The sequence below is a fragment of the Polyodon spathula genome, chromosome 12 (genome assembly GCF_017654505.1).
Source record: "Polyodon spathula isolate WHYD16114869_AA chromosome 12, ASM1765450v1, whole genome shotgun sequence".
NCBI classification, from domain to species: Eukaryota; Metazoa; Chordata; class Actinopteri; order Acipenseriformes; family Polyodontidae; genus Polyodon; species Polyodon spathula.
The window spans coordinates 41,101,691-41,129,273 of NC_054545.1; the positions used below are offsets into that span (position 1 = coordinate 41,101,691).

General features: G+C 38.7%; 1 protein-coding gene across 1 annotated transcript; it reads left to right on the forward strand.

Moving 5' to 3' along the window:
* Positions 1 to 653: 653 nt before the first annotated feature.
* Positions 654 to 25,728, forward strand: dhx8 (DEAH (Asp-Glu-Ala-His) box polypeptide 8). The gene is made up of 23 exons (XM_041265934.1): positions 654 to 1,045; positions 3,040 to 3,125; positions 3,627 to 3,699; positions 3,805 to 3,896; positions 4,627 to 4,733; positions 6,841 to 7,164; positions 7,429 to 7,573; positions 9,095 to 9,298; positions 10,579 to 10,666; positions 11,397 to 11,494; positions 11,993 to 12,140; positions 13,541 to 13,722; positions 14,548 to 14,742; positions 14,841 to 15,026; positions 15,585 to 15,795; positions 17,682 to 17,863; positions 17,996 to 18,136; positions 18,642 to 18,797; positions 20,756 to 20,893; positions 22,377 to 22,505; positions 23,319 to 23,515; positions 24,160 to 24,339; positions 25,242 to 25,728. Exons 1-23 carry the CDS (start codon positions 937 to 939, stop codon positions 25,459 to 25,461), a joined length of 3,591 nt encoding a protein of 1,196 aa, XP_041121868.1. The 5' UTR covers positions 654 to 936; the 3' UTR covers positions 25,462 to 25,728.
* Positions 25,729 to 27,583: the final 1,855 nt, after the last annotated feature.

Below are 27,583 nucleotides of genomic sequence, written 5' to 3' on the forward strand. Positions count from 1 at the left end.
TTTACAAACCTGGTTACAGGTTTTTGTCAAGCTTTATAAATAATCATACATTTAAATAGTTTAAAATGCTTTGGATTAATATTGAGTTTGAAAAGAAAGATTTGCTGTATGGCAAATATGGTCAGGTTAATAACTGGCGCGTAACTCGTAATTACTAGAGTCCTCGCGACAATAAATAATCTCGTATTAATTTATAGTAGCAAATTAACTTGAAAAATTAAAATAAACAGAAAACCTCAACACAACAAAACATTGCCTAATACATAAGGGCGAATGCTTTATTGATAAAATCATTCATTGGACAGGAACATAATCGCATTTTTATCATACTTTCCGTGTGCTTCCATTGACTTCTACACACAAATGGGCTCCAATAATGGCGCCTGTGATTTAAAACGCATAGAATGATTGGAGTCTGTCTGGTCCTTCTTTTTATTATCATTGGATCTACACCAGAAACGCGGAACACGAATTATATCGGATGTTATGGCGTGAAGTGTAAAAGTCGAGCTAAAAGTGAGCACTAAATATTATAACTGTTACAAACGAAATATCTGTACTGTTAAAGATAGCCATGTTTTATAGAATATTTTCTAAAAACAATCTTAAAAAAAAAGAGGAGAAAAAAAATAGAAACGATAAGTACGTCATATGAGGTCAGGGGTCAGATGAGCACCAAAATGGTGGTTGGTCCCTGTGGTTTGTGTTCGTCGAGTATGTTTTGATTTTTAAAACGTGTTAAAATTAGAAACAAAGTACGCGTTTTACATAGCGCGTCCTAAAACGTTAGTTTAACTTTTCATTTCAGATAAGGCGTGTTTAATAATATTTAGAAGTTTTTTTGGCAAGTAATAGGAGCACGCAAACGACTATTTGTTTGTGACTTTTCTTATACAGTTTTTACAAATTGAATGTAGAAAGAAACCTTTAAAAATAATGGCTGACGGTGGAGTTGACGAGCTGCAAAAACTCGAATACCTTTCCTTGGTTTCCAAGGTTTGTACTGAATTGGATAACCATCTCGGGATCAGCGACAAAGATTTGGGTAAGCGTCTTACTTTTATTACTTTCCAAATGTGAGTTACGGGAGCTTTTGTATAACACGTGTCAGTTTATTCTAGCAAACCTGTACCGCTTGTGATTAAAAAAATATGTATGGTACACGGAGGATATCTGTAATTACGTGCGGGCATTACCTAGGTAATCGCGTGTCGAGACAAGTAACGTAGGATTTACGAGGCGGAAGTTGGCTTGTTATTTTCCTCTTTCTTATTCGCCGTTTGTTCTTCAAACTTTGATCTGCTCCAAACGGAACGATTGGCTTTATTTAAGTAGTTAAAATCACGTTGGGTTGAAAATTTTAGTGTGGCAGCTTTTAAACGATATTCATGGGGTCCAGTGGTCCAGCTGTCTTTCGGGTGAGTTGTTGTAAGTTACACTGCAACTGATGCATTGTTCACACACCCTAGTCTCTTATGTTGTAAGCACTGTGATGGTGGTCTACAATGAAAGGCGCTATATAAAAAAAAAAGTAATTATTATTTCTTTTTCTTGCTCAACCCAACACTGATTTCAGGGTCAAATCTGCTAACAAACATGGCACAGATAGCGAGTTGGCATATTATCCAATTTATGCAAATTTAATAGGATATTTTAGGTTAAGTAGCTTTGTGCCACTTATTTCAAAGTTGATTCTCACAGAGGGGGAACCCCTCTACGTCCCCCTGTGTATTTATCCCAGCTTATTCGCATAATGCAAATGTAACACAAATTGAAAAAGTAACTGAGGTATTTTGGGGGTTAAGTCGCTTTGGGCCACTGATTGCAAAGTTTATTATTATTATTATTATTATTATTAGTAATAATAATAACTAATATAAAAAATATTATAATAAATTAATAATAATAATAAAAATATATTATAATAAATTTAGCTGACATCTTATCCAAGGTGACTTACAAGTATTACAATAAAAATACAATATTACAAAATACCCGGAAGTTATTATTATAATAGTATTACTATTATTAGTCATAGTAGCACTATAGTAGTACTGGTAGTAATAATGCTACGGTACCAACAGTCCAGATTTTTCCCAGGACAGCTCTCTTTTTTTTTTTAGGTAGCGTGTCCCCACAATTTAGTCAAATCTTATTCTTGTCCTGCTTTTGGCTAGTTGTCCCATTTTTCATGAACGTCTGTGTTTGGCCATAACTGCAATTAAGCAGCGCCCGGACGGACAGAGGTAACTAAAGCCAACTGGCCCTGTAATCCTAGAGACATTTTAAGACAGGATAAGTTTGTAAAATTGACTCAAGTATAAGAAATTAATCTATAAATGAAGTGTTAAACCTTCACTTCATTTCCGAGCACTCTTGAGGTGTCATGGGCTAGTCGACGAAACACAGAGGACGGTAGGTGCCCACTTGAAGACCCCAGAGATGTACCTTACTTAGCTCAATCCAGACGGTTGTCATGCTGATGCGCTAGGGAGACCGCACCGTAGTTGATCCCCAGAATCAGCATCGCAGTCGTTGTGTGTGCTGGTACGCTGGGGAGGCAAAATAAGCTGATCCCTTGAGCCAGCATTACACTTCAGCCATCAACACCAGGCAGAAAGATTTCTACATCATCAGATGGAAAGAAACGCAAATGGATGGAGATGCAGATAGATCACGCTAGTTTAGTGTAATGCAACATCTTAGTTGGTGCTTACCTTGGTGAGAGCCGAGTTCAAATCAGCATGAAGGGCCCTAATTATAATACATGCATTGGCATGTAGGCCAGCTGTTTTGACCCTGAAATCAGTGCTGGGCTGAGCAAAAAAGAAATGAATATTGTTTAGGAGTTGCCCCTTTATAAATATCCACAGAGAAATTTTCAGCCCAACGTGATTGTGAGTTTGTGAAGTTGTCTGGTTGTTACTTCATGAGTCATAGCTGCCCAGAATCTCATGTCAGTTAACCTTAAAGTGTATTTTGTTTATATAATATGGCATTTAATGTAAATGTTAATGGTTTGTTTGCTCTTTTTTCTAGCTGAATTTGTGATAAACCTGGCTGAGAAGAACCCCACATTTGATTCCTTCAAAGGAGATCTGATTAAAAATGGAGCAGAATTCACAGTAAGGCTTTGAGACTTTGCTGTAGAGAGATTTCTTCCTAATTTAATTGAATCCACTTTTAAGAGTGAGGTCTGTGAAACCAACCAGTAGTTTAAATTAATATTTAAAGTTTAAAATGACTTGCATTTTCAATAACAAAGTAGGCTTTTATATAGTTTCACTATCATTTAAACACATCATTCATTTACTGTGGTGTAGGTTCTGTAAATGTGTGTGTTTTTTTTTTAATCTGTACAAAATTCTCACAACAGGAATTTTCCATTTAAATGTTTAGTAAAGTACCATGCTGTTTAGCGTTTCTATTTTCATTTGCCGTTTAAACTTTTGAATACTTATTTTGTGTTAATATTCTTTCATTCTAATTTTCAGCCTACTTAGTTCTCTGAGGTTGTCCTAAAGATTTTTCTAAGGCCGTTTACCAGAAATATTTACCCTGTTATACTGTGCACTTAATTCAGTTTCTTATGTGTGTGTGTTTTTTTTTTTGCTTTTTTTTTTTAGGATTCTCTTATTAGCAATTTGTTGCGACTCATACAAACAATGCGACCTCTGGCAAAGACATCTTCAAGGAAAGGTAGTGTAGCTACTGTGCTGCTGTCTAAGTGATGTTCATTTTAAAGTATGTGGTTGGCATGTTACTGCTTTAATTCTGCCTTCATCACTCGTGTTTGTGTTTCAGGGATGGATCCAGTGGTTAAACCAAAGTCTGAAAAAGAGAAGCTGAAGGAGCTATTCCCAGCTCTGTGCTGTCCAGATAATCCCAATATAAGAGTGAGTTCATATAAATAAATGAAAATGTCTTAGAATTCAGTTTAGCTACATACAGTTTATACAGGGAGTGCGTTATAACCATTTAAAAAACTTTAAAGCTATTAGATTGTGGAACTAGTGCCATGTTATTTGCCATGCTTTGTCTCAAAGTAAGTAACAGGATGTTCTTAAATAAGTCATATTAGATTTGCATGCCCCATGCTTGTCTTTGGGAATGTGAGGATTGTGTAATCTGACTTATTCTGCTGGGAGATACTGAGAAATAAAATAAATAAATACCTTTGCAAAGAACAAGAACACTGTGTATATTATCAAGTGTGATTCCAGTAACCAAAATCTAAAAAGCTCTATTAAGATCTTACTAAACTATAAAATATTTTCCTGAGATGAGAATTTGACACCAGTGTGGCAAATAGCACTGTTTTCAAGTTGAGGTTTACTCAATGTCTCCCAAGAGATCGACACAAATATAGTTTGCCAAACTTTATATAAAACAGTGCACTTTGGAAGTTCAGAGCAGTTCTGTGTATGCAGGAAGTATCAAGAAGATATCTTATGTACTTTGAAATATCTGACCTCTCAACATGGCCACATTCAGTGCTCGTTTTCATGTGTCATGGACATGCCCATTATTGGCCAAGAATTTTGCAATCTCTAAATCTGACACTGTGAGATGAAGATGTATTTGATACAGAATGACCCAGTTATTTTTTATTTTTTTTTGCTCCAGATTATGCTTGATGATGATGATGTGAAAGTAGCAGCTGATGCCATGAAAGAACTTGAAGCGTTCATGCCGAGCACCAGCAAAGAAAAACCAAGAAGCAGTAGACACCGGTAGGGTTTAGTGCATAGAATATTTTTGAAGTCAGTTTTGTTGATTTTTGGCCAGTTCACGTGAGTGTGTGTGCTATTTTAAATTCCTGACAAACAATGTTTAAATTACTGCCATGAAATATGAACCACAAAGTTTAAAAGTTTATGGGATGCCATACCAGCCACCTGTTTTGATCATGAATAGACCCCTAAGCTTCATTGTGCACTTTGATTTACTAACTCTAAATTTAATTACACGTGGGATAATTGCATTGTCATTACTGATTTATAGGTGCATTGTATGTATTGAGAGCACACAAATCTAGCAGTTAGAGCTCTGGCCATTGATCAGTTCCAGTCCTGATCTGTGATAAAATATATATAGTATAGAGGTCACAAATTTAAAGAAGGACTACTCAGGATGTTGAGTAATTACATTGTATTTGTATTAAAAAAGAAGCGCTTACAAGTATTTTTTCAATGATGTGGAAATGTCCCCTCACATTGTAGGAGTAACTAGAGCTGCGTAATTTATTGGTAAAATCACAAGTCTGTATAGAAGTCAATGGGAAGAAAAATGGGATCGGATCTGTGGTCACTGGAGTCGGATCATGAGATGGTGTTTTACTACGAGGATCTGGAACAGGTCCGTGATGTTGATTAGATCCTGGAGCTACACAAACCTTAATAGGGAAACTCACCAGTGAGAAGTGAACATACTAGGGGTTGTACATGGAGCCATTATCTGTATTCATGCCCATGCTATTAGTATTTGTTTATAAATTTGTGTATGTATTCATCAGACTGGAAGTGGGCAGGGGCAAACCCATGAGTAGTTTAAAACTTGTTTTTTTACAGTTATGTACACTGTAAAAATGTCTTGAGTGACAAAACAATGTGTAGTTTAGTTTTCAATGCAACACACATGCAAACTTCACTTATACTGTGTGTAATATCTAGTGTGCAGCCTAGTCCAGTGCTGTATTTTGGAACAAAGCTCTGATAAGTGGGGCTCTACGTTTTTGTTTTTTATTTTTGATGACATAACGTCCCTTTGTTTTGAGCCGACATCGTTTCTTAATTAAACTCTTGTAGAAGTGTTGATTGCAAAAGAAGATCTCTGTTGTGGTTTTTTTCCTTTCTTCCCGTAACTTGAATGAGACGCTCTGTTTGATTCACTGATAATCAGAAATTCACAAAACACAATTAAAGAAAACTTGCATAACAGGTCAAAAAATTTTTGCAACGAGTCACTAGTATTTAAAAATGGGGATTAAAGCAATTAACTTCTCTCGCTTTTTGGTTTCAGTATGATTTAAAAAAAAAAAAAAATTGGTTCAGTTGCAGTGGGGAAAAAGCCACAACAAAAGCATTCTTGTTTTACAATCAACACTTCTACAAGAGTTTAATTACGAAATTAGGTTGGCTCAAAACAATCTTAAAGGGACATTACATCATCAAAAATAAAAACTGAAAATGAAGAGCCCTAACTATAAGCAATGGAACCATAATAACCACTAAGAGTGTAATGAAAGAAAGGTGATTTTTTTTAAGTCGTTTGTGCTATTTTAAATTGAACAGTATTGAAAATAGATACACAATATTTAAGGCTCGTGGCCTGACAGCAGTTGTCTATGTGCAATCATTTCCACAAATGTATTGTTCCCACGTGCAAACCAATATCTCTGCACGCGTGCAAGCAACATTCACAATAAATTTATATACACTACTGTGCAGTTCTGTCCACATTTTACTGCACTTTTCTGCAAATATCTACTAAAAACAATGGAACTATTTACAGTAACCATCAACAACAACAAAGTGGAATGAACAATAATGCAATTTTTTTTTGTCAAACGATTGCAATGCAGAGAAAGCAACACCAATATCAAACAAAAGATGCAATCAAGACTTTTTGATATACACTACTAAAATAACGACATTATTAAAATGTTGTAAGATATTATTAGTTTAACTGTTATTTACAATAGTCTTCTCAATCGGACAGCAAGTGAAATGTAGCGATCAAAACGATTTAATGATGTTGCGTGAGAAAATGTACACTTTCTTCTGTCTGGTGTTACTGGTTAACTAGCAGTTTTGACAATCAAGGCCATTGTTTTTCTAGTTCTGATGATGGTGGAAAGAGAAAGAAACGGAGCCAAGATCGAGACAGAGAAAGGGACAGGGACCGTGACAGGAAGAGGCGTCACCGCTCCCGCTCCAGGTCCAGGTCTCGCTCCTGGGACAGAGGGAAAGGGAAATCCCGCCGGCGATCTTGGAGCAGGAGCCCCAGCAGAGAGCACCGGGACAAAGACAAGGGAGTCGACCGGTGGAAAGACAAGCATGTGGACCGGCCACCTCCCGAGGAACCCACAGTGGGAGACATCTTCAACGGCAAAGTCACCAGCATCATGCAGTTTGGCTGCTTTGTGCAGCTGGAGGGACTGAGGTATGGAATTAAATAATTAAAAAATAAGGATTGTGAAGTAACTTTAATTTTCCCTTTATTGTTTTGTATCAAAGTATTTTCTTAAACGAGATAGCTGCATTTATTATCAAAACAGCTTTATTACAGTTCAATAGAAATGATTGCTGTAACCTCTGACTGGTTGCCTGGAGTTAGACTTTTTACTTGTGTTAACCTATTTTTTATTTTATCATTTGTCAAATATCTACAAAATCTAATGCATTCAAATACCCGTCTATCCTGCAGGAAACGATGGGAAGGATTGGTTCACATCTCGGAACTCAGAAGAGAGGGGAGAGTCGCCAATGTTGCAGATGTGGTTAGCAAAGGTCAAAGGGTAAAGGTCAAGGTGCTGTCCTTTACTGGATCTAAAACCAGCTTAAGTATGAAGGTAGGTGTTTAGTTTATTATGTTATTCTGGTGAAGTGACATGTTCATGTAATTTTTACTCATATCTCATGGGTAGGGCCTACCAAATTCATGGTACATTTTCATAAATTAAGTTTTTGTTAAAACAAAACAAAAAAATGGTTCAGGTTTTAAACATCATTGTATGCAACAGTAACTCAAACTCTTCTGAAATGTTGCTGTTTTTCTTCATTCCCTGTCTCTGCAATGTAAAAACCTGTCATGTTTTTTTGTGGCCGTGAAATAGAGATATATATTATAAATTTAATTAATTATATGGTCAACCTCTTAACTCATTTAGTGCTGACTTATCCAAGGTGTCGAGTTAATAAAATGCCATTGTGTGGTACGCATTTACTGATGACGTCACTATGACTACTTTTTTATATTTGCTTGAAAATCCTATTTTACAGGTAATCCATATAAATGGACTAAGACTTTCACATGTAGTTTAAAAATACGTTGTATAGATCAGTGTTTTTTTATATTTAAATAGTCATGTTTATTTACACGTAACTTAATGTTGCTTGCGATATGCACAGTAAGCTTGCATTGTAGCAGCACCAACTGCAACTGACTTAGGCAAAACAAAGCTGTATTTAAAGTCAGTCACATTTTACTACTGCTACTAAAATGTGAAGAACATGAAGAAGAATGCATTGGACAAATCAAAAGATCAAATTTTGCATGCAAGTGACATTTAATGCGTGATTTATAGTATTCACACATTGTCAAACAGTTTCTGTTAACGGAAAACAAAACAGTACATGAATGACGCCTGATGAACCTTCAAAGGTTTAGAACTACCTTCATTCGTGGATAGCGAACTAACCTTCTAACCCAGCCTAGTTTTAATAGATTAATTAATCAGACCTGTGGGCTTTCATCGATCTAAAAAAAGAGTAGTGATTGATTAATCTCATCTACCTGAATGTAGTATAAAAAAACGGTGCGTGAAACACCTCTTGAAAAAAGTTGAAGGGCACTTGCAGCATAAAGACAAAACTACTACAACATTTGCTCATCAGTGCTTTCTTTTCACGGCAGTACTACAAGTTTTGTCGTATCATCTTATTCACGAGTAAGTTCACTTATTTTTATTCAACGTATTTCTTTCAGACGGTATCAGAACATTTGTTTTTCCATATTTTCTGGCTTGGTGATTTAAGTACAGTGTATATAGCAGACTATGAAATTCTTTTTCAACTTCAAATTTGCTTCTGAAAGTGATCCAAAATGACTCTGAATGCATCTGGGAACACATACAACCCCAGACCTTATGAGCCAAAGGTTATGTATGCCCTAACAGTTTGTCCGTGACCATTGGCCATTTTCACCCATGTAAATGTCAACTGTACTTACTAAAGTGTATGAAACATGTAAGTAAGAAGTTCAGTTTTTAGTTTTTTCGCTACAGTAATACATTCATAATTAATTGCATATGCCGTACCATGTAGACCATTCAAATTTCCCCCCTCACCCTAATCTAACCATGCTCATGCAGGATGTGGACCAGGACACTGGTGAAGACCTGAACCCCAACAGGCGTCGGAACATGGGTGGAGAGGGCAGCGAGGAGACGACCATGCGGAACCCAGACCGACCCAGTCACATGTCCCTAGTCAGCATGCCTGAGGTGGAGGACGACACGCTGGAGCGCAAACGGCTCACAAAGATCTCTGACCCAGAGAAATGGGAGATCAAACAGGTGGGTGTTGAACGAACACACAGGCCTGGATTCAGTCAACTCGGTGCAGATAGATGACGCCCTGGGGTATCCAGATTTACTGCAGTAAACTAGTGCTGTTTTATATTTACCGATTACAGTGTTATTTCAGTTTCTATTTTTATTCCAGTTTATAAAAAAAAGTTTTAGCGTTTCAGTTTGTTTTGACTGTGAATGTTGTCAATTTCTAGTTCAGTTTTCATTTTAATAATTCCTGTTTTAGTTTCAGCTTCACTAATTTCAGTTTCATAGATTTCGCTTTGTCAGTCTTCCTGTTTTCTTTTGCTTTTTTCTATGACTTAAAACCACAATGAAGTAATCATGACAATGCAGAGCGTTGCCTGTAACATCTTTTAAAAGTGCCATTGTCCTTGGCCACGTGTAGCGCAAGCTGACTACTAATCCTGGCAGAACCTGAAACCTTGTACGTGGAGTCAAGTATCCCACAGAAATATTTAAAGGCTGTTTGTTGACACAGTCTAATTGGTAGGCCAGTCGCCACAAACAAGTTCCAGTTTTTTTTTATTTTTTTTTTATATTCAGCCAACTCTGTTCCCTGCAGCTCTGCTGTGCTGTTTTCAGGCACGATGTGATTCTGAAATCCACCAGAAATAAAGCTACTCTGAACCAAAAAAAACATCACAATTTGATCCTGGTTTTTACTGGTGTTTCTTTTATTTCTACTTCTTTGAACACATCTTTCAGGTAATTGCATATGTGTGTTTTTAGGTGAGTGGAATTCTTGCCTTTGAACTCCACTCTGCTTATCTTGCTTGTTTTCGTCACCTTCAGGCTCATTAAAACAAAACATTTGCTTTTATCGTTGATACTACACAGTACTGAAAGTAATCACACAGAACTTTTGTGCTTTCGTCCAGCCTCATCATCCCCCCCCCACCCCCCAAAATTTACCAAAATAAACCTACGGATTAAGTTTGAATCATAGCCACTCATTTCTGCTTAATAGAGACTAAGGGATAACAATTTTACACATTTCTTTGAGCCGTCTACTTTTGTGCCAATAAAATATTTTGTCAGCTGTTTTACAAGAGACGAGAGGAAAACATAATTTGGTGAGTGAAGAACTCATTCAGCTCTGTAGAAGATAAGAGGAAAGTTTGAAACCTATTTAGTTACTGTTGGTTATATAGAAATGTTCAAATTTGCAACTTTTTCTTTTTTTCATACAAGATTTTTAATTACATGTTTGTTGCCAGTTGCGGTGTCGGGTAGATCAAGTAACACTGTAATTTCTATTTCAGATGATTGCAGCCAACGTTCTCTCTAAGGAAGAGTTTCCAGATTTTGATGAAGAGACTGGTATTCTCCCTAAAGTCGACGACGAAGAAGGTAATCTCATTTCAAAATTCTTTGCTGACTAAAGCAATGTGCTCATTTCAGGGATGGAAATAACACTCCTGTTTCACAACAATTTAACCCATTCCAGGTTTTAGTAGAAGCTTGATTAGCTACAGTTTATAGATAACAAGCTCAGGTGTGACTTGGTAAACTAGTAGTAAAACCAGGAATGGATCAGTATGCTATTCAGTGTGAGTCTTCTTTCCATTCCTGCATTAAACTCTGGAACAACCTTTTCATTAACCTACAGCATTTTCTGTTTACTGAGTAACAGTACTTTCTTCCACTGAAGTATGATTTTAATAGATGGATTTGTACTATAGTCTTTCATATTTGACCTTTTTTGTATTTCAAAAACAAAAGGTATACTGATCCATATTTACTGATTTACAGTAGGCATTTTAACTAAACATTAAATAAGTAAAAATGGAAACAGGTGGTATGCATTTTTAAAATGTCCTTCGTGGTTGTTACTAGAACAACTGTTGCCCAAACAGTTAATTTTTATTGAAAACCCTCTCATTTCAAAATGTGTTATCAACATAATGTTTTAACACGTCCCTGTGTTATTGATCCTAGAAATGTCATGTTCAAAAAAATATAATGGCTACTTGCATAAAGTAATACTGATCATTAAACGTTTTGCATGAAGAGGTTCATATGCAGATTGTAGGCATTACGAGTTGGTGCTGTCAAACCTAATTAAATGTTTGCACTCTAGATGAAGACCTGGAGATTGAGCTTGTGGAGGAAGAGCCGCCGTTCCTGAGGGGACACACCAAGCAAAGCATGGATATGAGTCCCGTGAAGATTGTAAAGGTGAGGACTTCGATTCCATTTTGAAATAATCTCCTAATCCAAAATGTTTATGCTGTTTATTGGTTTAGACCAAACCTGCATAAAACATATACAAACATGCTTTTGCACATTAGAATCAATGTTGAAAGTATCTTTGTTCTATCTTTTTTTTTTTTTTCATTGTTTAACCAGGACAGTTCTTTTAAAGGCATGGAATTCTCACCTACACAGTTAAACTTTCTGCTTCTTCCAGCTATCTAATCACTCTATTTGCTGTAGTCAAGTTGAATTCAGACCGAAGTACCAGGATGCTGCATTTTATCTATAGCATTGTGTTTGGAATAGCGTGAACCAAAAGATTGTCAGCACAATGTGTGACCTAGTGATGTAAACTATGCTAGTAAGAGGTCATGAAATTAGATTTTAGAGCATTGGTTAGTGCTGTTTTAAACATAGCTTTACTGATTTAGCCACATGTGTAGTTTATTTTTTATAATTGTTACTGTTTTCTTGTTGCAGAATCCCGATGGCTCCCTGTCCCAGGCTGCTATGATGCAGAGTGCGCTGGCAAAGGAAAGGAGAGAGGTGAAACAGGCCCAGCGTGAGGCTGAGATGGACTCCATTCCAATGGGGCTCAATAAACACTGGGTAGATCCCTTACCTGATGGTATGTTGTTGTTGTTTAGCAGACACCCTTATGCAGGACGACTCGCAATCGTTACAAAATATCAGTGCAAAGTATTGCATTATAAAATATCATATTACATGTATCATAATACAGATAATAGTTATGAAGGTACAATAAGATCAAATTCAAATAAGAGTAAAATAAAGAGTACAGTACATTTAAGTAAGAGCGAGTTTGACTAACAGCAGTTAAAACTTAGTTAATAAGGTGCTCCAGGGTGTTGGTTGTGCTAGAATAACCGCACATTTTATAAAGTCCTATAAGAACACTTAGCAAGTGTGATAAATGGATGAGAATAATTTCAAATAAGAACAGTTACAAAAAACGTGAGAGTAAAAGCAAGTAGTGGTTGAATGCCTCAAGGTATGGATCAGTTCAGTGCAAGTACTGGTACAAATGAGTGCCATATAGTCCTGTATGGTTGAGAGTTGTGATGTTTACAGATGCTGGCTGAACAGGTGTGTCTTGAGGAGGTGCCAGAAGGTGGTCAGGGACTGAGGAGTCCTGATATCGGCGTAGGGAGAAATGATAGTCTGGAGATAGGAGGGTTTTGAATTGGATGCGAGCAGCGATAGGGAGCCAGTGAAATGAGCAGAGCAGCGGTGTAGAGTGGGAGAAACTAGGAAGGGAAAAGACCAGAAGAGCAGCAGAGTTTTGGATGATCTAGAGTGGACGGGTAGCAGAGGCAGGATGGGAGGGAGTTGCAGTAGTCAATCGGGACAGTACCTCAACTAGGAGCTGTGTAGAGTAGTCAGTGACGAAAGGGCGATAGGAGTGAGCCAGAGCAGAGATGTGCTGACAGTAGGAGAGGGAGGGGTCAAGGGGGACACCAAGGTTCTTGATGGATGAGGAGGGAGGGAGAGAGGGTGGTGGATTAAAGCAGAATAGAGAGCGCGATCAGCAGTGGAGGAGGAAGAGGGGGGGAGTAAAGGAGGTCTGATTTGGAGAAATTGAGTTTGAGATGAAACAAGTGCATCCAGGAGGAGAAGGCTGAGAGACGGGATATTGGCAGAAATTAAAATACATCAAAAAAAAAAAAAAAAATAAATCACCTCATTGGTAAAATTACATTTGCTTGATTAATGGGGTCAATTATCTTTTTTTATCCTAAAAAATTTAATAAATGTGTTGCATGCAAATTGGTATCCAGAAACTGATTTTGAAAAATAAGTATGTACCATTTGGAATACCAAAATAAGACTTTCTTTCATTTATTTATAGCTATACTAATTTTTAGAAAGCAAGCCTTTGATAGTTTGAAGCTACTATATTTAAGGAGTTTCTTTTCTTCTCAAAATGAACTGTTCATTGTTCTGTGTATGCATGAATCCATTTGAACTGCAGTTGGCAGTTAACATGCCACTGTCTTGCTCTATCAGCCGATGGCAGGCAGATTGCAGCCAACATGCGAGGTATTGGGATGATGCCCAACGATATCCCGGAGTGGAAGAAACATGCTTTCGGAGGCAATAAGGCATCTTACGGCAAAAAGACGCAGATGTCAATCCTCGAGCAGAGAGAGAGCCTGCCAATCTACAAGCTGAAAGAGCAGCTCATTCAGGTATCCGATTTAGAATTGTGACTCCATGTCATAATTGTTTTGCTGCTCGGCCTCGCCTTTTAATTCTAGAACCACCGTGGTTATGTTTCCCCAGTGCATTCCTTGTACAAAATGAAGGAATTGATGGCTGCTAGGTCCAGGCCTTAACAGGCTTGTATATAAAAAAATAAGTAAAATACAATAGTGTAGGTTGTATTCAATGTAAAAACATGTATTGTAAAAGTCAAAATGACTGCTTTGGTGGTTCTAGGTGGGCGGGATTATAACGTCTTTATTTTCGCGATCCTGCATCTATTTAGGAAAATGGACAAGCGCATAACTTTGACACACAGAGTAATTTTAAATTTGAAAATCTCAAGGCAGTTCGACTGCCAACCCCCCCCTGCAAAGCCGAAAATTAGGTGGGAGGGATGGTAAACTCAAAGCACGACGCTTTTAAATTTAGGTTTACAGTTACCTGGCTTGAATACTATTGCTTGCTGCCACTGATTTGAAGGTTGACTTGAAGGTGGCCTTTACTGCTTGGTCCAGTGTCTGCTTGATTTCTTTGCTTGTCTCTTCCTGTCAATCAAATTATCATTGCATAGCAGTTTAGCCCATTCCAGGTTTTATGTGCTTGATTAGCCCCGCTGCATAGGTAACAAGTTCTGGTGTGTACACTCAGTAAAACCAGGAATGGATCAAATTGCTATGCAGTGGGAGTCTTACTTTCATCCCTGACAAGTATCAGGATGGAGTATCAGGATGCTTGAATACTTTAACATTTAAACTAGAACTAGGCTGAAATATTTAACGCCAATCAAATGCTGTTGCATCCCGTTGCAGGCAGTCCACGATAACCAGATTCTGATTGTGATTGGAGAGACTGGGTCAGGTAAGACGACCCAGATCACACAGTACCTGGCGGAGGCTGGCTACACCACCAGGGGGAAGATCGGCTGTACCCAGCCTCGACGTGTGGCTGCCATGTCTGTCGCCAAGAGAGTATCCGAGGAGTACGGTTGCTGTTTGGGCCAGGAGGTTAGTGCCATTGAAAACTTCCAAGAAAAGGTGCCGTAGACTACAATTTCTAAAATGGCTTTTTATGCTGTACCTGAACTCCCTTTATTTTCTTCCAGGTGGGTTACACTATTCGATTTGAAGACTGTACGAGCCCTGAGACTGTCATTAAGTACATGACAGACGGTATGTTGCTCAGAGAGTGCCTGATTGACCCCGACCTTGGCCAGTATGCCATCATCATGTTGGACGAGGCCCACGAGCGGACCATCCACACTGATGTGCTCTTTGGGCTGCTCAAAAAGGTACATTGCCTTTTATCTGAACCACTTCATAGAGTACAAACTTAATACACATCCCTTGCGACATGGATATAGTGGAGGTGCAATACATCAGGAGTTTACATGTATAGAGGACTTATTTGTGGTTCAACTGGGATTGAACTTGCTGTTGACCTGCTTTAGCACGAGCTATTGAAACACAATCTGGGAGAAGATGACACATACATTTTTACATGTACATACTGTAGTTGAAGGTCATGGTAATTTTTATACTTTATTATGATTTTGATTACCCTAATTTTGTATTTTTTGTACTACATTTGCTACATCGCATTGAAGTATCAATATTTAGGGAAATACTTTAAAGGAAGAGCACTAGTGTTCCTAAAATGTGAACTATGTATTGGAAAAGTACTTTTTTATATTTATTTCGATTTAGGGTACAAACAATTGCTTGAAGTGCTATAAACTTATATTTTTAAATTGACACACTTTTTTCAGTGGAAGACTGAATTAATGCAACACACATTTGTAATGTTAAAGGTGCTGTGTACTAACATGCATCTTGTGCAACTTCTGCAGACTGTGCAGAAGCGCACTGACATGAAACTGATTGTGACGTCAGCCACACTGGATGCTGTGAAGTTCTCTCAGTATTTCTATGAAGCTCCCATTTTCACGATCCCTGGAAGAACATACCCTGTGGAGATCCTGTACACCAAGGAGCCGGAGACAGACTACCTGGATGCCAGCCTTATCACTGTGATGCAGATTCATCTGACTGAGCCTCCAGGTACGAGTACAGAAATATATATGATAATCTCTTGTAAGGAATACAAAGAGTAAGTTTGAAAAAAAATAAATACTCAGGATATTTTTTACTAAACTTGGTCATACACCACTGACTAGAGGCTTATATACAGCCTTAGTAATACAAAAGCACTATAAGTGATGTCAGTGAAGGGAAAGTTAAAGATTTTCAGGCAAACTGACTGAATATTTAAAGAGTTTAGTGATAATAGTGGTCAAATGAGTTATTCGGTCTGCACAACTAAATCACAGCGACTTAGTCTCGGTAACACGCCTTAGATAAAAGTGTTAAATATACAATAAAAAAGCTGTTACAAAAACTGTACAAATAACTCTGCTTTGAAATTGAAATGGAAACTTTGTCAGGCAATGGAGAGTGCTCTGCATCACAATGGTGAACAGTTGGATGTAGCCTACATAATGTTAGATGTTTACATTTGAGAGACTTTTTGTATAGTTTCACAGTTCTCAATTTACAGTTGAAAGGATTTACAGTTTGGACGCTCGATTCAGGGGGGGAAGAAAACGGTTTGCTGTTTTTAGCATACTACACATTCAAACCCCTTTTGTGAAAGCACACATTTTACTAGTTAAAAAGCACAACTGTGTAATGTAGTGAATGTATTACACAAAAATAAATGCAAACAGAAATCGATTCACTTGTCAAGATTGTTTCGTTCACCATTATGATCTCTCCTACTTGTTTCATTGTAACGCAGGGAGCTGCTACTTGAACCATGTTTTTTTTTTTTTTTTTTTGATGTAAGAATTTGCGCAAAAAAAAAAAAAACATACCTATTGTGTGCATTTTTAGCATTAATGTTTTGGGGGAATAACACCAAATTACAAAAAAGCACAGCCATTGAAATGTCTATAAATTAGCAATTTATATACACTGAAGACATGAAAAGAGTTGGAATGTGTATTGCACCATTGCATTTTAAAAGTATTGCAATTTTAAGCCTGTTCTGTCACAATTCAGTTTCATTGTCTAATCTTGTCATTTCTGCAATACTGTACTTGACAACTAAGTTCATATTATTATTATTATTATTCTTTTTGATATTGTCAGGGATGAATTGTTGTGCACCCATTTCTTTCCTGAACATTAGATACATCCTAGAACACTTCTCTGTTGCTTTAGACAGGTCTTTTCTTTTTAAACATTTTTGAGTTGGCACGGGGCTCACAGATCAGATGGCATCCAATCGAGCGACACTGCCAGTGAACACGTATAATTTGAAAATTCCTGGAAGCGCAGTTATATTGAGCTCAGTCGAACATAACGGCACCCCACCCTCTGTTTGCCCTTCATTTGCCAATGATACAGTACGCCTTACTTGTGGCGCTTGCGCTGGGAGGTGCACAGTAAAAAGTGCAACAATAATACATTATGATAATGGTTCATTTTCTCGCAGGACGAGGTTAGACAGAGTCCAATTGAAATGTGACAGAACGGGCCGTGCTGAGCAAGTTTGTGAATGGGTTGTAGATCAGATGTGCTGAGGGACACTGGCAGCAATGATGGGTGGGCTTGCAGGCAAATTTTTTTTTTTTAATTTGGGACGCATTATGGCAAGCAGCTTGGGCACTGCGACAACTGCCGCCAATGCCGTTGGTTATTTCGCACCCTGGCTTTGTGAAAAACCTTAATGCCCCTCTGTGGCCACGGTCTACAGAAATTGCATGTAGAATTAATTCCACTTTACTTGCATATGATTTTATTCCTATCTACCAACCATTGTTTAGAACTGGTGCAGTCATTATTGTAGCTTAGTTATCCCACTGACCATGCTTTAAGCTGCTGTTGTCCTTTTAGTATAAGCCAAACTTGTAATTGTATTTGTAATGTCTTGCTTTGCTGTGTAGGTGATGTTCTAGTTTTCCTGACTGGTCAGGAGGAGATTGACACTGCCTGTGAGATCCTGTATGAGAGAATGAAATCCCTGGGGCCAGATGTCCCAGAGTTGATCATCCTTCCTGTCTACTCTGCTCTACCCAGTGAGATGCAAACTAGAATATTTGATCCGGCGCCGCCTGGCAGCAGAAAAGTAAGCACGTTGGACTGTCTTTAGACCCAGATCACATTTTAAACAGTAGATAAGGATATGTGTAATTTTTCATTTTATAGTGTTGCTATTTAAATCAAGTTATTAGCATAATTTTTGTGTTTTGTTTGAAAGGTGGTTATTGCTACAAACATTGCAGAGACATCCTTGACCATTGATGGGATTTACTACGTGGTGGATCCAGGATTTGTAAAACAGAAAGTGTACAATTCAAAGACTGGAATTGATCAGCTGGTGGTGACTCCAATTTCTCAGGTTTATTTACAGTTTTATTGCAATTAATAATCAAACAAATTTGACCTGCACTTTTAGTGCATTAAGAAGAGAGTTTATAATCTGGGATATAACCCTTTCAGGATGAATGATAGTGAAATAATAGAACTACAGATTTATAAAGAATACATTCTTGAGCTTTGCAACCTCTTAAAATATCTCTGCCCCTTTCTGTCTTACCTAAGTAATAGCAGCATCATTCATTCAAAATAACAACATGCACAACTGGGGAAAAAAAAGCCAACTAGTGAATTCCCAGAAAGCTTGTAAGGGAAACCGGTTTTGCAAGCATTTGCAAGTATGCTCAGGTTTGCTGAAGAAACACTAAAACAAACTGATACTCTGTAAAGCTCTGCATTGCAAATCTTCGAGAAATGGGCCCCATAATTTACAAGTTGTGTAGCTCCCAGCCCTCACCTATAAAAAATGTTCCACATTTATCAGTTTTCTTTTTACCTAATCCCTGAATGCCTTTGTCTCCCATAAGGCCCAGGCTAAGCAGAGAGCAGGCAGAGCTGGCAGAACAGGCCCTGGGAAGTGTTACAGGCTGTACACGGAACGTGCATACAGAGATGAAATGCTGACCACGAACGTGCCTGAAATCCAGAGAACTAACTTAGCCAGCACTGTGCTGTCATTGAAGGTATGCTTTTCAAATTGCACTAAAGATGGTGAAATGTGAAGTCCTACGTTATATGCAGGTGCTGGAATGTTAAGTTCAGTTCAGTAGAACAGAAACAACTATTTAAACTGCAAGCTGCTCTTAAATTATTTAATGAGTTTAAGCTGCTATATTTTTGCTGGAAAGCTTTCTTGGCCAGTATCGATAATTATGTACCTCACACCTGCACAACTGTCAAAAGTTCGGTAGTGTTGCGCTTGGTTGTATTTTTAATTTTATATCAAATGCATATCATTTTATTACATAATTTAAAAAGCAGGTTCAAATTACAATTTCTTAAGTTCTTTTGTTTCTTTGTTTTCATGATGTTTGCAATCATTTTCTGGCTGTGTTTGTGTGTAAAGCAACTTAAGACAGTATCTGCAATACTCCATGATTGCAAACATCATACAATATTAAGAAGACAGTAAATGGTGTGAATTGCATGGTAACGCACATTTTTAATCCACGTATAAGGAGTCGAATTGAGTCTGCAGCCTTTAATAACCCACAGGTGTTCTTGTTTGTTGATTTAATGAATGGTAATTAGGTGCCTATATGGTGTAGAACACGCTGTCAATAGTAAACCCTCCCAGAAATGTCAGTAGTAGTCATTTTTAAATTGGTTACTAACTGCAGTAGTTTTTTTGATAATAAAATATCTCAAAATTAGTAAAATGAACTGAATTTTCATGGTGACATTTTGCACAGGATGAATTTATTAAATGAAGTTGGCCAAAATGCAACTGCATTTACATTTTTTATAATTCCTTCCAGAAAAACATGATTCTGTGATCGCAGAACAAAATGCAGAATTAGTCCCTGCTTGCAGAATTTAATGCACAGTAGAAAAACAATTTATTTATATATGCCGTACACTGAAGTAAAAATGCTGTTATTGGCTGAACAAGATCACATGACCACGCAGTATGAATGGTCTTTTGCACGGCTCTGGGCGAATTACCTCTGATCATTCAATCAATTATCTGTCAAGTTACCTCTGATCAATCAATTATCTATGATTTATTTTCCATAATCTCGATCTCTTCAGCCACTTTACAGTTCCTGTAAAGACGCGGGCTGACCTAGCAAATTCCACCGGACTGCAGTATCTAAAATTGGGGTGGCGATCGGTTGAGTTGGATCTTAACATCGAAATTCAGCATATGACAAAAAAAATAAAGCCTAGGTTCATATTTTCTTGAGTGTGGTAGAATTGCAGGCACCAGTGTGTTATAATGCTGTGAGCAGTTTTTGTTCAGGTTGACTGATGTGACATTCTGCATGACTGCCTCACTGCCTGGGAGACAGGAGAAGTTAAACTAGTGTTGAAGAAACGCAGGCAGCACGTTTGCAGGAATAGAAAATAAGTGCAGAGCGCTATTACTGTATGAGAGACACTGATTTCAAACATCAACTTAGTGTATAAAACCATGTGTATTTTAGATTCTTAAAATGCATAAAGAAATTAAATAATAGTATAAATAGTGAAATAAATAGTGAAAAATGTACTCGGCAGTGATACACATTTCCAGTAAATTTGTAGGTTTTTTGCGCTGGTTGGCAGAAGGATAAATTACATGAAGCTTAGTTTAAAATGTTTGTTTACTTTGTATAAAATATAGTGGTTATTGTGTTTGCTGCAGTATTTACACACCATTTACACAAACTAGACAGTTATTGGTGGTTACATGAATCTGTCATTCTCGAGTGCACCAGTGTAAGCTTCTGGCAGGCACTTGCTTTCTGTAATACTGTTCAAGCGAGAGGGGTCATAAGTTTTTCCAGGTCAGAAAAACAAATCCTACATTTTGTGTGGGGGTGTAAAAGGCTGTTTTTCAGTCGGGAGTGCCAACACTATGTCCTTTGTCTAGAGCGCTGTTGAGTAGTTCGTTTTTGGATTACTTTGATGGGTTATTCCTTTTTTTCCCCATCACCAGGCTATGGGGATCAATGACCTGCTGTCCTTCGATTTCATGGACGCCCCCCCAATGGAGACTCTGATCACTGCAATGGAGCAGCTGTACACCCTTGGCGCTCTGGATGACGAGGGGCTGCTCACGCGCCTGGGGCGCAGGGTAAAAATGCACTGTTAACATCCATTTTATTATAGGGGTTATACCTGATGAAATAATGCACTTCCATTGATTTTATGTAGGTCTCACATGTGATTTTCTATCAGGCCGTAAGTTCAGTCCAGCGGTGTACAAACTTTTGCTGAGCTCCCAGAAGGCGTGCGAATCCACCAAAGAGCTGGTTCGCTTGCTGCACAGAAAGGTTCCTCAAGCCAGAAAGCAAACTGCGCCTTGGCGTCCTAGGGCTTGGCAGCACCAGACTCGGCAGATGGCATTGCCTGCAGGTCGGGGGGCTCCCCACCATAGGCCATAAATGCATAAAAGGCAACAGTGAAACCACCAGCGGCTCCGCTGCAGCCCTAGGGGTTTTCTGCCACAGGTCCAGGACCCTTATTCAAGGAGCCAACTTGCTCGAGTTCCCAGTTTTGCTTATGTAATGGCAGGTGACTGTTGAAAATGCGTCTTGTGTCAGGTTTGTCCATACATCGGTAGTGATGGACATGGAATTACACTCCTGCCTTAAATCCTGTCAAAGCTTTTCCTTTGCACGTTCGTGATCCAGCGTAATGATTTTGGATATTGTCTTTTGACAGGGCATTTCATAACCCAGAACAAGATTTGCAATCAGATTTTTAAACGTAGCTCCCTCTACTATAGTAACAGGTCCGATATCTTGTGTGACAACATCCACTATCAGGCCTGTTATTTCTTTTGCTCTGATGCTTTTTGGATCAACTTTCTTTCCAAAATAAGCTGTCACTGAAGTTGTTGGCAGCTGGCAGTCTCCCCCTGGTGGTGGAGGCGACAGTCTCCCTCTATCACTGGGGACTAACCTACTGCTGTTGCTCCCGAAGTCCTGGCCTCCCAGCAACTCCTCGTTGTTGTGATGGTTCTGGCTTAGTTGAGCCTTCGCATGCACAGTCTTGCAGTTGAAGGGTTCTGTAGTCCCCCTCTGTGTAGCATGGTGGTGCAGTCACCTCGACCTGTGGCGCAGCTGCCTTTTTGAGCTGTGTACAGTTTCCCCGGGCACGCACGCTCCCCAGCCAATCCGGACCTCCTGATCAGCTCTGCGCCGGGCGAACCTTCCTGCTCAATTAGTTGCCTAACAACGCGTCTCCAGTTCTGCGTCCCTACTGCACACAATTGCACAAGAACCAGCGACAGGGTTCTCCCTGTCGTAGAGATGGACAGAATTTCACACGAATGAGGTTAAAATCCAAAATTCCCCATCCTGGATGAATCACAGACTGTATGTTGTACGCAGATTTAAACACACTTAAATATACATGGTTAGCAACGACATGACGGGTTCAAGTGCAGATACAAGTGGATTTCTTTAAACTACATCCTTTTTTCATAGTTTTGCTGCTGTGATGGCTATTTCGTTTCAGACTAGAAATTGTGAATGGATTTAAACCTGGTTTCGGATAATCCTCTTTGCATAGTTAAATGAATGCTATTGTTGACAGTATCTTCCCTTTCTCAGATGGCTGAATTTCCTCTGGAGCCCATGCTGTGTAAAATGCTGATCATGTCCGTCCATCTGGGCTGCAGTGAGGAAATGCTGACCATCGTCTCCATGCTTTCAGTGCAGAACGTCTTCTACAGACCAAAGGTAATGTTTTATTCATCAACTGTACTGCAAAGTAGAAGTGTGGTTAAAACCGGCAATAGTGCCATAACAATATTTTTCTACAAGGGGCACCATGGTCTATAGTCACTTTCAACCACAAATGACGCTACTGAGCTATCTCAAACATTTCAAAAATGTAAAATACCCATTCACTCAGCATGAAATTGCGCAATCTATGCCGTTATAATACCTTCATAACCCTTTCACACAGCCAAAGGGATCATGTGAGTAAAACTTTCAAACCTGTAGGTCAACAGATTGTTGTTATGGCAATGGCAATTCACCAATAAATTATAGCGTCACGCACTGTCTGTTCTATTTGTGAATTTACCTCCTTGTCGACCCATAAACTTAAATTATTCCAAACTCCAATCACTACCTCGTTCTTGATCAGCCATTGTATTTGAAAAAAATGAAAGCGTGTAACACCGACAAAAATACTAAACACTTCCAGTATACATGCAGTCACGTGGGAGGTTGACTTTCAGTCCACGCCCACTATAGCGCTTCAGTGCTGACATAGCATTTCACACAGGCGTGGAGATGCGAGGTGGTTCAGACACGGCTTAAAATATGACTCGTCTGTGACAGTATAGGCAATTCACACAGACCAAAATGCGACATCGGTGCCGGTTCTGAGTCGTCATAACTTGCCTTTGTGAAAGGGGTATATGTAATGTTTATTAAAAAGAAATATATGTAGTTTACCCTTTGCATTCAGATGCCCAGCTGGTTATATATACATTTTGAAATTTGATAAATATCTTATGCTACTCTTTGGTCTTTGTGTGTTAGGACAAGCAAGCACTTGCTGACCAGAAAAAGGCCAAGTTCCACCAGCCTGAGGGAGACCACCTCACCCTACTGGCTGTCTACAACTCCTGGAAAAACAACAAGTTCTCCAACCCCTGGTGTTACGAGAACTTCATCCAGGCTCGATCCCTGCGCCGGGCACAGGACATCCGTAAGCAGATGTTGGGCATCATGGACAGGTAAGGAGACCTCTGGATTCTGAGACTTTGAGCATATAAGAAGTTGGTTTAAACATAATAGATAATTACAGGTAAAACTGCCATTGTCTATAAAGAAAGTACCTATATTTTTTAATGTACCCCTTGATGGGAACACTAAAGCTGCAGTTCCATCTGCCACTGGGACCGACTTGAAATAAGTTTGAAATCAGAATCCTTCATTTCAGTCAGCAGCAGGTTGAGATTAAATCAACTTCAGTTGGGAGTGTCGGCCTTAGTTAAGATTGAAGGCTGCTAGAACTCAACCTCTCCAACTTGCGCTGATGAGGCTCTAATGAGAAGGTTTGAAATCTCTGGCTGCAGATCATGAGGGTTGTGAAATAGATTATACTCCTCTAAGAAATAGGGGAGGCTGGTGAATTCATTCATAAATAGCATGATAAAAAAAAAAACCTAATGCATGATCTTTGACTTGTGTGTATCTGGGTTGCAGATTGGATTGTAGGCTTCAGATGGAACTGGTTTTCTTGTGCAGCATGGAAATGTGGCATTAGTAGGCCTTGTACATTTCTCTTGCACAAACAATACAATTATTGTCAGATTTTGTAGTATAGTAAGCAGTAAGGAATTTTAAAATGGATTTGTTTTTTTTTTATATTCTTAAGGCATAAACTGGATGTGGTATCTTGTGGCAAAGCTACAGTCAGAGTGCAGAAAGCAATCTGCAGTGGTTTCTTCAGAAATGCAGCTAAAAAGGACCCTCAAGAAGGCTACAGGACCCTTATTGATTCACAAGTTGTCTATATTCACCCATCTAGCGCACTTTTTAATAGACAACCAGAGTGGTAAGTTACAGATCCTCAAATGCCTATTGATGTGCATTATTATTAGATTTTTTTCAAATTGAGTGACCAGTTATTTATTTTCCCCCAATTTTGTAATGTCCAATTATGTTTTTCTTCTCCTCGCCGCAGCGAGTCCCCACACAGCATAGCTGTTCTAAGGGCGTGTGTGACCATCCTCTGATCTCACACGCCTAAAACCAGAACCGCTTTTACGCTGCGCAATCCACAGCAAAGGTGGGCAGGCTACTGATCCCGGAGAACCGAGACCAGCCCTGCCTCTTATCCACTCTGAATGTGCTCTGTGTCTGGCCAGTAGGGTTCGCTGTTGTGTGATGAGAAGCAGTCCCTGCCGGTTTCCCAGCGCCCTCCCTGGCAGCGTCAGAGCCATTGTGACACCTCCCTTGGAGGTCCCCAGCAAAGTTCGCCGCTTTGCACAGCCTGGATGCAAACTGGCGGAGCCAAGTTGTGCGACTCGTCCTGCGCTCCCCGCGGCATCGCTGTAACTGGATGAGCCACTCAGGGGCCCCTATTGATGTACATTTTGAAAGTGGACAAAGTTGGCCCTAAATGTGCATTTTTAAATGTATTGTTTCCAATGCTCACACAACCTAAGTTGTAACTATGGGAGGAAATGGCCCTCTTGTGACATATTCTAAAATATGTGGAATAAATTATGTAATGTTTTTGGCTGAGCAGTTGTTACCTATTATGGGAATCGCTCTCCCAGACTATTCTGCCTGCTATAGACTGATCAAGATGACCTACTTTTTTCATGCTTAAGACACAAATATCAGTACATTTTTTTTTTTTTTTTTTTTTTTTTCAATGAGTATTCAGCTGTTCATTTAAAATGTGCTTCAGCTTTCAATCTATTAATGTACTCCCTCTTCCTCCTTATCCAGGGTGGTGTACCATGAGTTGGTACTGACCACAAAGGAATACATGCGAGAAGTGACCACCATAGACCCTCGCTGGCTGGTGGAGTTTTCTCCAGCCTTCTTCAAAGTGTCCGATCCAACCAAACTCAGCAAGCAGAAGAAACAGCAGAGACTGGAGCCTCTGTACAACCGCTACGAGGAGCCCAATGCCTGGAGAATCTCCAGAGCCTTCAGACGCCGCTAGAGGCCTTGACAAGTGAAGTCTCGGAGACAAGGCATGAAGGACTGTACAATGCAGCCCGTGCTGGGACTAAACGTGCTTTCAGATCATTAATCCATTGGCAGACAAAAGCAGGAGACTGTATTTAAGAAAATGTGTTTCCCCCATTTCAAAGAAACATGATCAGAACTTAAATTTCCTGTTAGCTTGTGGATTAATCTGTACTGTGCTGCCATATACCGTAAAAATTGTTGTAAAAGTCACTCCCCCTTTGAGACTTCAATGTCAGGAAAACGGAAAACGCCTTGTGTGGTTTTATATATATATATATTATATATATATATATATTTATATTATATTATGTGTGAAATAGATATTATATGTTTATTTAAAAAAAAAACTTGTTAGGCCAATTAGCGTTACTACAATTTCTTACGTGTTCATCGCAGATTTAAATAAATATGCAGGTTTAGCTTGAAAGTAACCCTTGTTGCAACATTTTATTCCATTAATTTCAAGTGTTTTTTGTTTTTAAATTGTTCTGTTTTTCAAAATAATAGATTCAAGTAAATTAAGTGCAATATCAAAATATAGATATAATACCTTTACTGTAAATTCCAGTAGTAACAGTGTAAACCACTGACAAGTGGTACTTGAATGGATTTTAAAAGTAAAAATTGAACTGTGCACCGGTAAGTAAAATCAAGTGATACATACTAGCCTTTTCATCTCCAGCTGGCAGTCGGCTAAATTGCCATCTACTTTGCCAGATGAGCTGCCTAAAATAGTTATTTCAAAAAGAAAAAAAAAAGTTTTTACAGTGCTTGTATGTTCCAGTGAACGGTATTCAAAATGTTTATTTTCATCGAGTAAAACATTCCTTCTCCGAGGACATTTCATTTCCATGGACACCGTAAATCGTGATGGACCAATCAGTTTCGAGCTTATAAGTGATGTATATTAGGCAAGAGCAAAAATGGGAGGAGGGTATTTTTGTGCTAAATGTAATGCTATGAAGTACTTTTTTTTTAAACCCAGGAAAGGGAATTTTCACATGGGTATAGACAGGCTGGTGTTTACTGCACGCTAAAAATAAGCGACCCGACACGAAGCGCTGGTGTGTCCAGGACTTTAGGGTGTTGAAGGGAATGGTGCAAACATAGATGCACAGTACAAAAATGTAACCATTTAATGAATGGGTTAATTCTGCATTTGCTTTCACATTGAAACTTTTTACTCCTACGCACTTAGCAGCTGTGTATAGTTGGCTCATCGATCTGAGTACCTCATGCTACACGACAGCTACAACAGTATTACATTGAAAGTCTTAAATAGGGTACTGTAAATCTTCAAATAATCATCTGTCTCCAATACACAGTGGGTCTCCTGGCAAATATTGCAAATAAATGCCGGGTCTCTATTAAATGTAGGGCCTTAGGATTCAGTGAACCGAATTCTATATACCCCCAGATCCACATCCATTTGAGTATATACCTCCAATGTGTGCTATTCTTAAAGTAAAAGACACAAATCCGTTATTGTATGTAACTTGTATTTAATAACAAGAACAAGTTTGAACTCTGTCACGGCTCTCAACTCCCTATTACTGGTGGCGCACGCACTAAACACGCCATGCAGCTGCTGAATGCAAACATACCCCTGTGTGCAACAGCACAGTTACATCATGCTTTTCATGGAGTAAAGTTATGCAGTTAACCTGTAATATATAGTAATGGCAAACTGTTGTAGACTTTTGTGCTTTGTTGCTTTGTCTGAGATGTGTTCTAGAGATCCTACTGAGGGGAAAAAAAAAAAAAAAAATTGCAGAAATATGTATTTTTTTGTAACTTTTACAACTGTTAGATGTGCAAGATGTTGAACAATATGCTTTAGTAAATACAATTTAATGTTACTGTAATGTGCCAATACAAATTGACCCATTTGAGAACTGCTGTGTTTTATTAAAATAATTTAAACAATTTCATAGCCTTTTTGATACGTGTTGCCCACACGGTGCATTTAAATCAACATATTTCGCAGGGAGATTCATGTCACTCATCACGGTAATTTTTCCTTCATAGCTCTGATAGGGTTGTCAGCAGGCTCCAGAATCTCACTAAGGCAGGTCAGGTTTTTTTTTTTTTTT

Coding starts and splice junctions, on each gene's coding strand:
- dhx8 (XM_041265934.1), top strand. CDS start 937: ATGGCTGACGGTGGAGTTGACGAGCTGCAAAAACTCGAATACCTTTCC. Junction 1,046..3,039: donor GATCAGCGACAAAGATTTGG/GTAAGCGTCTTA, acceptor TCTTTTTTCTAG/CTGAATTTGTGATAAACCTG. Junction 22,506..23,318: donor ACGTCTTCTACAGACCAAAG/GTAATGTTTTAT, acceptor TTTGTGTGTTAG/GACAAGCAAGCACTTGCTGA.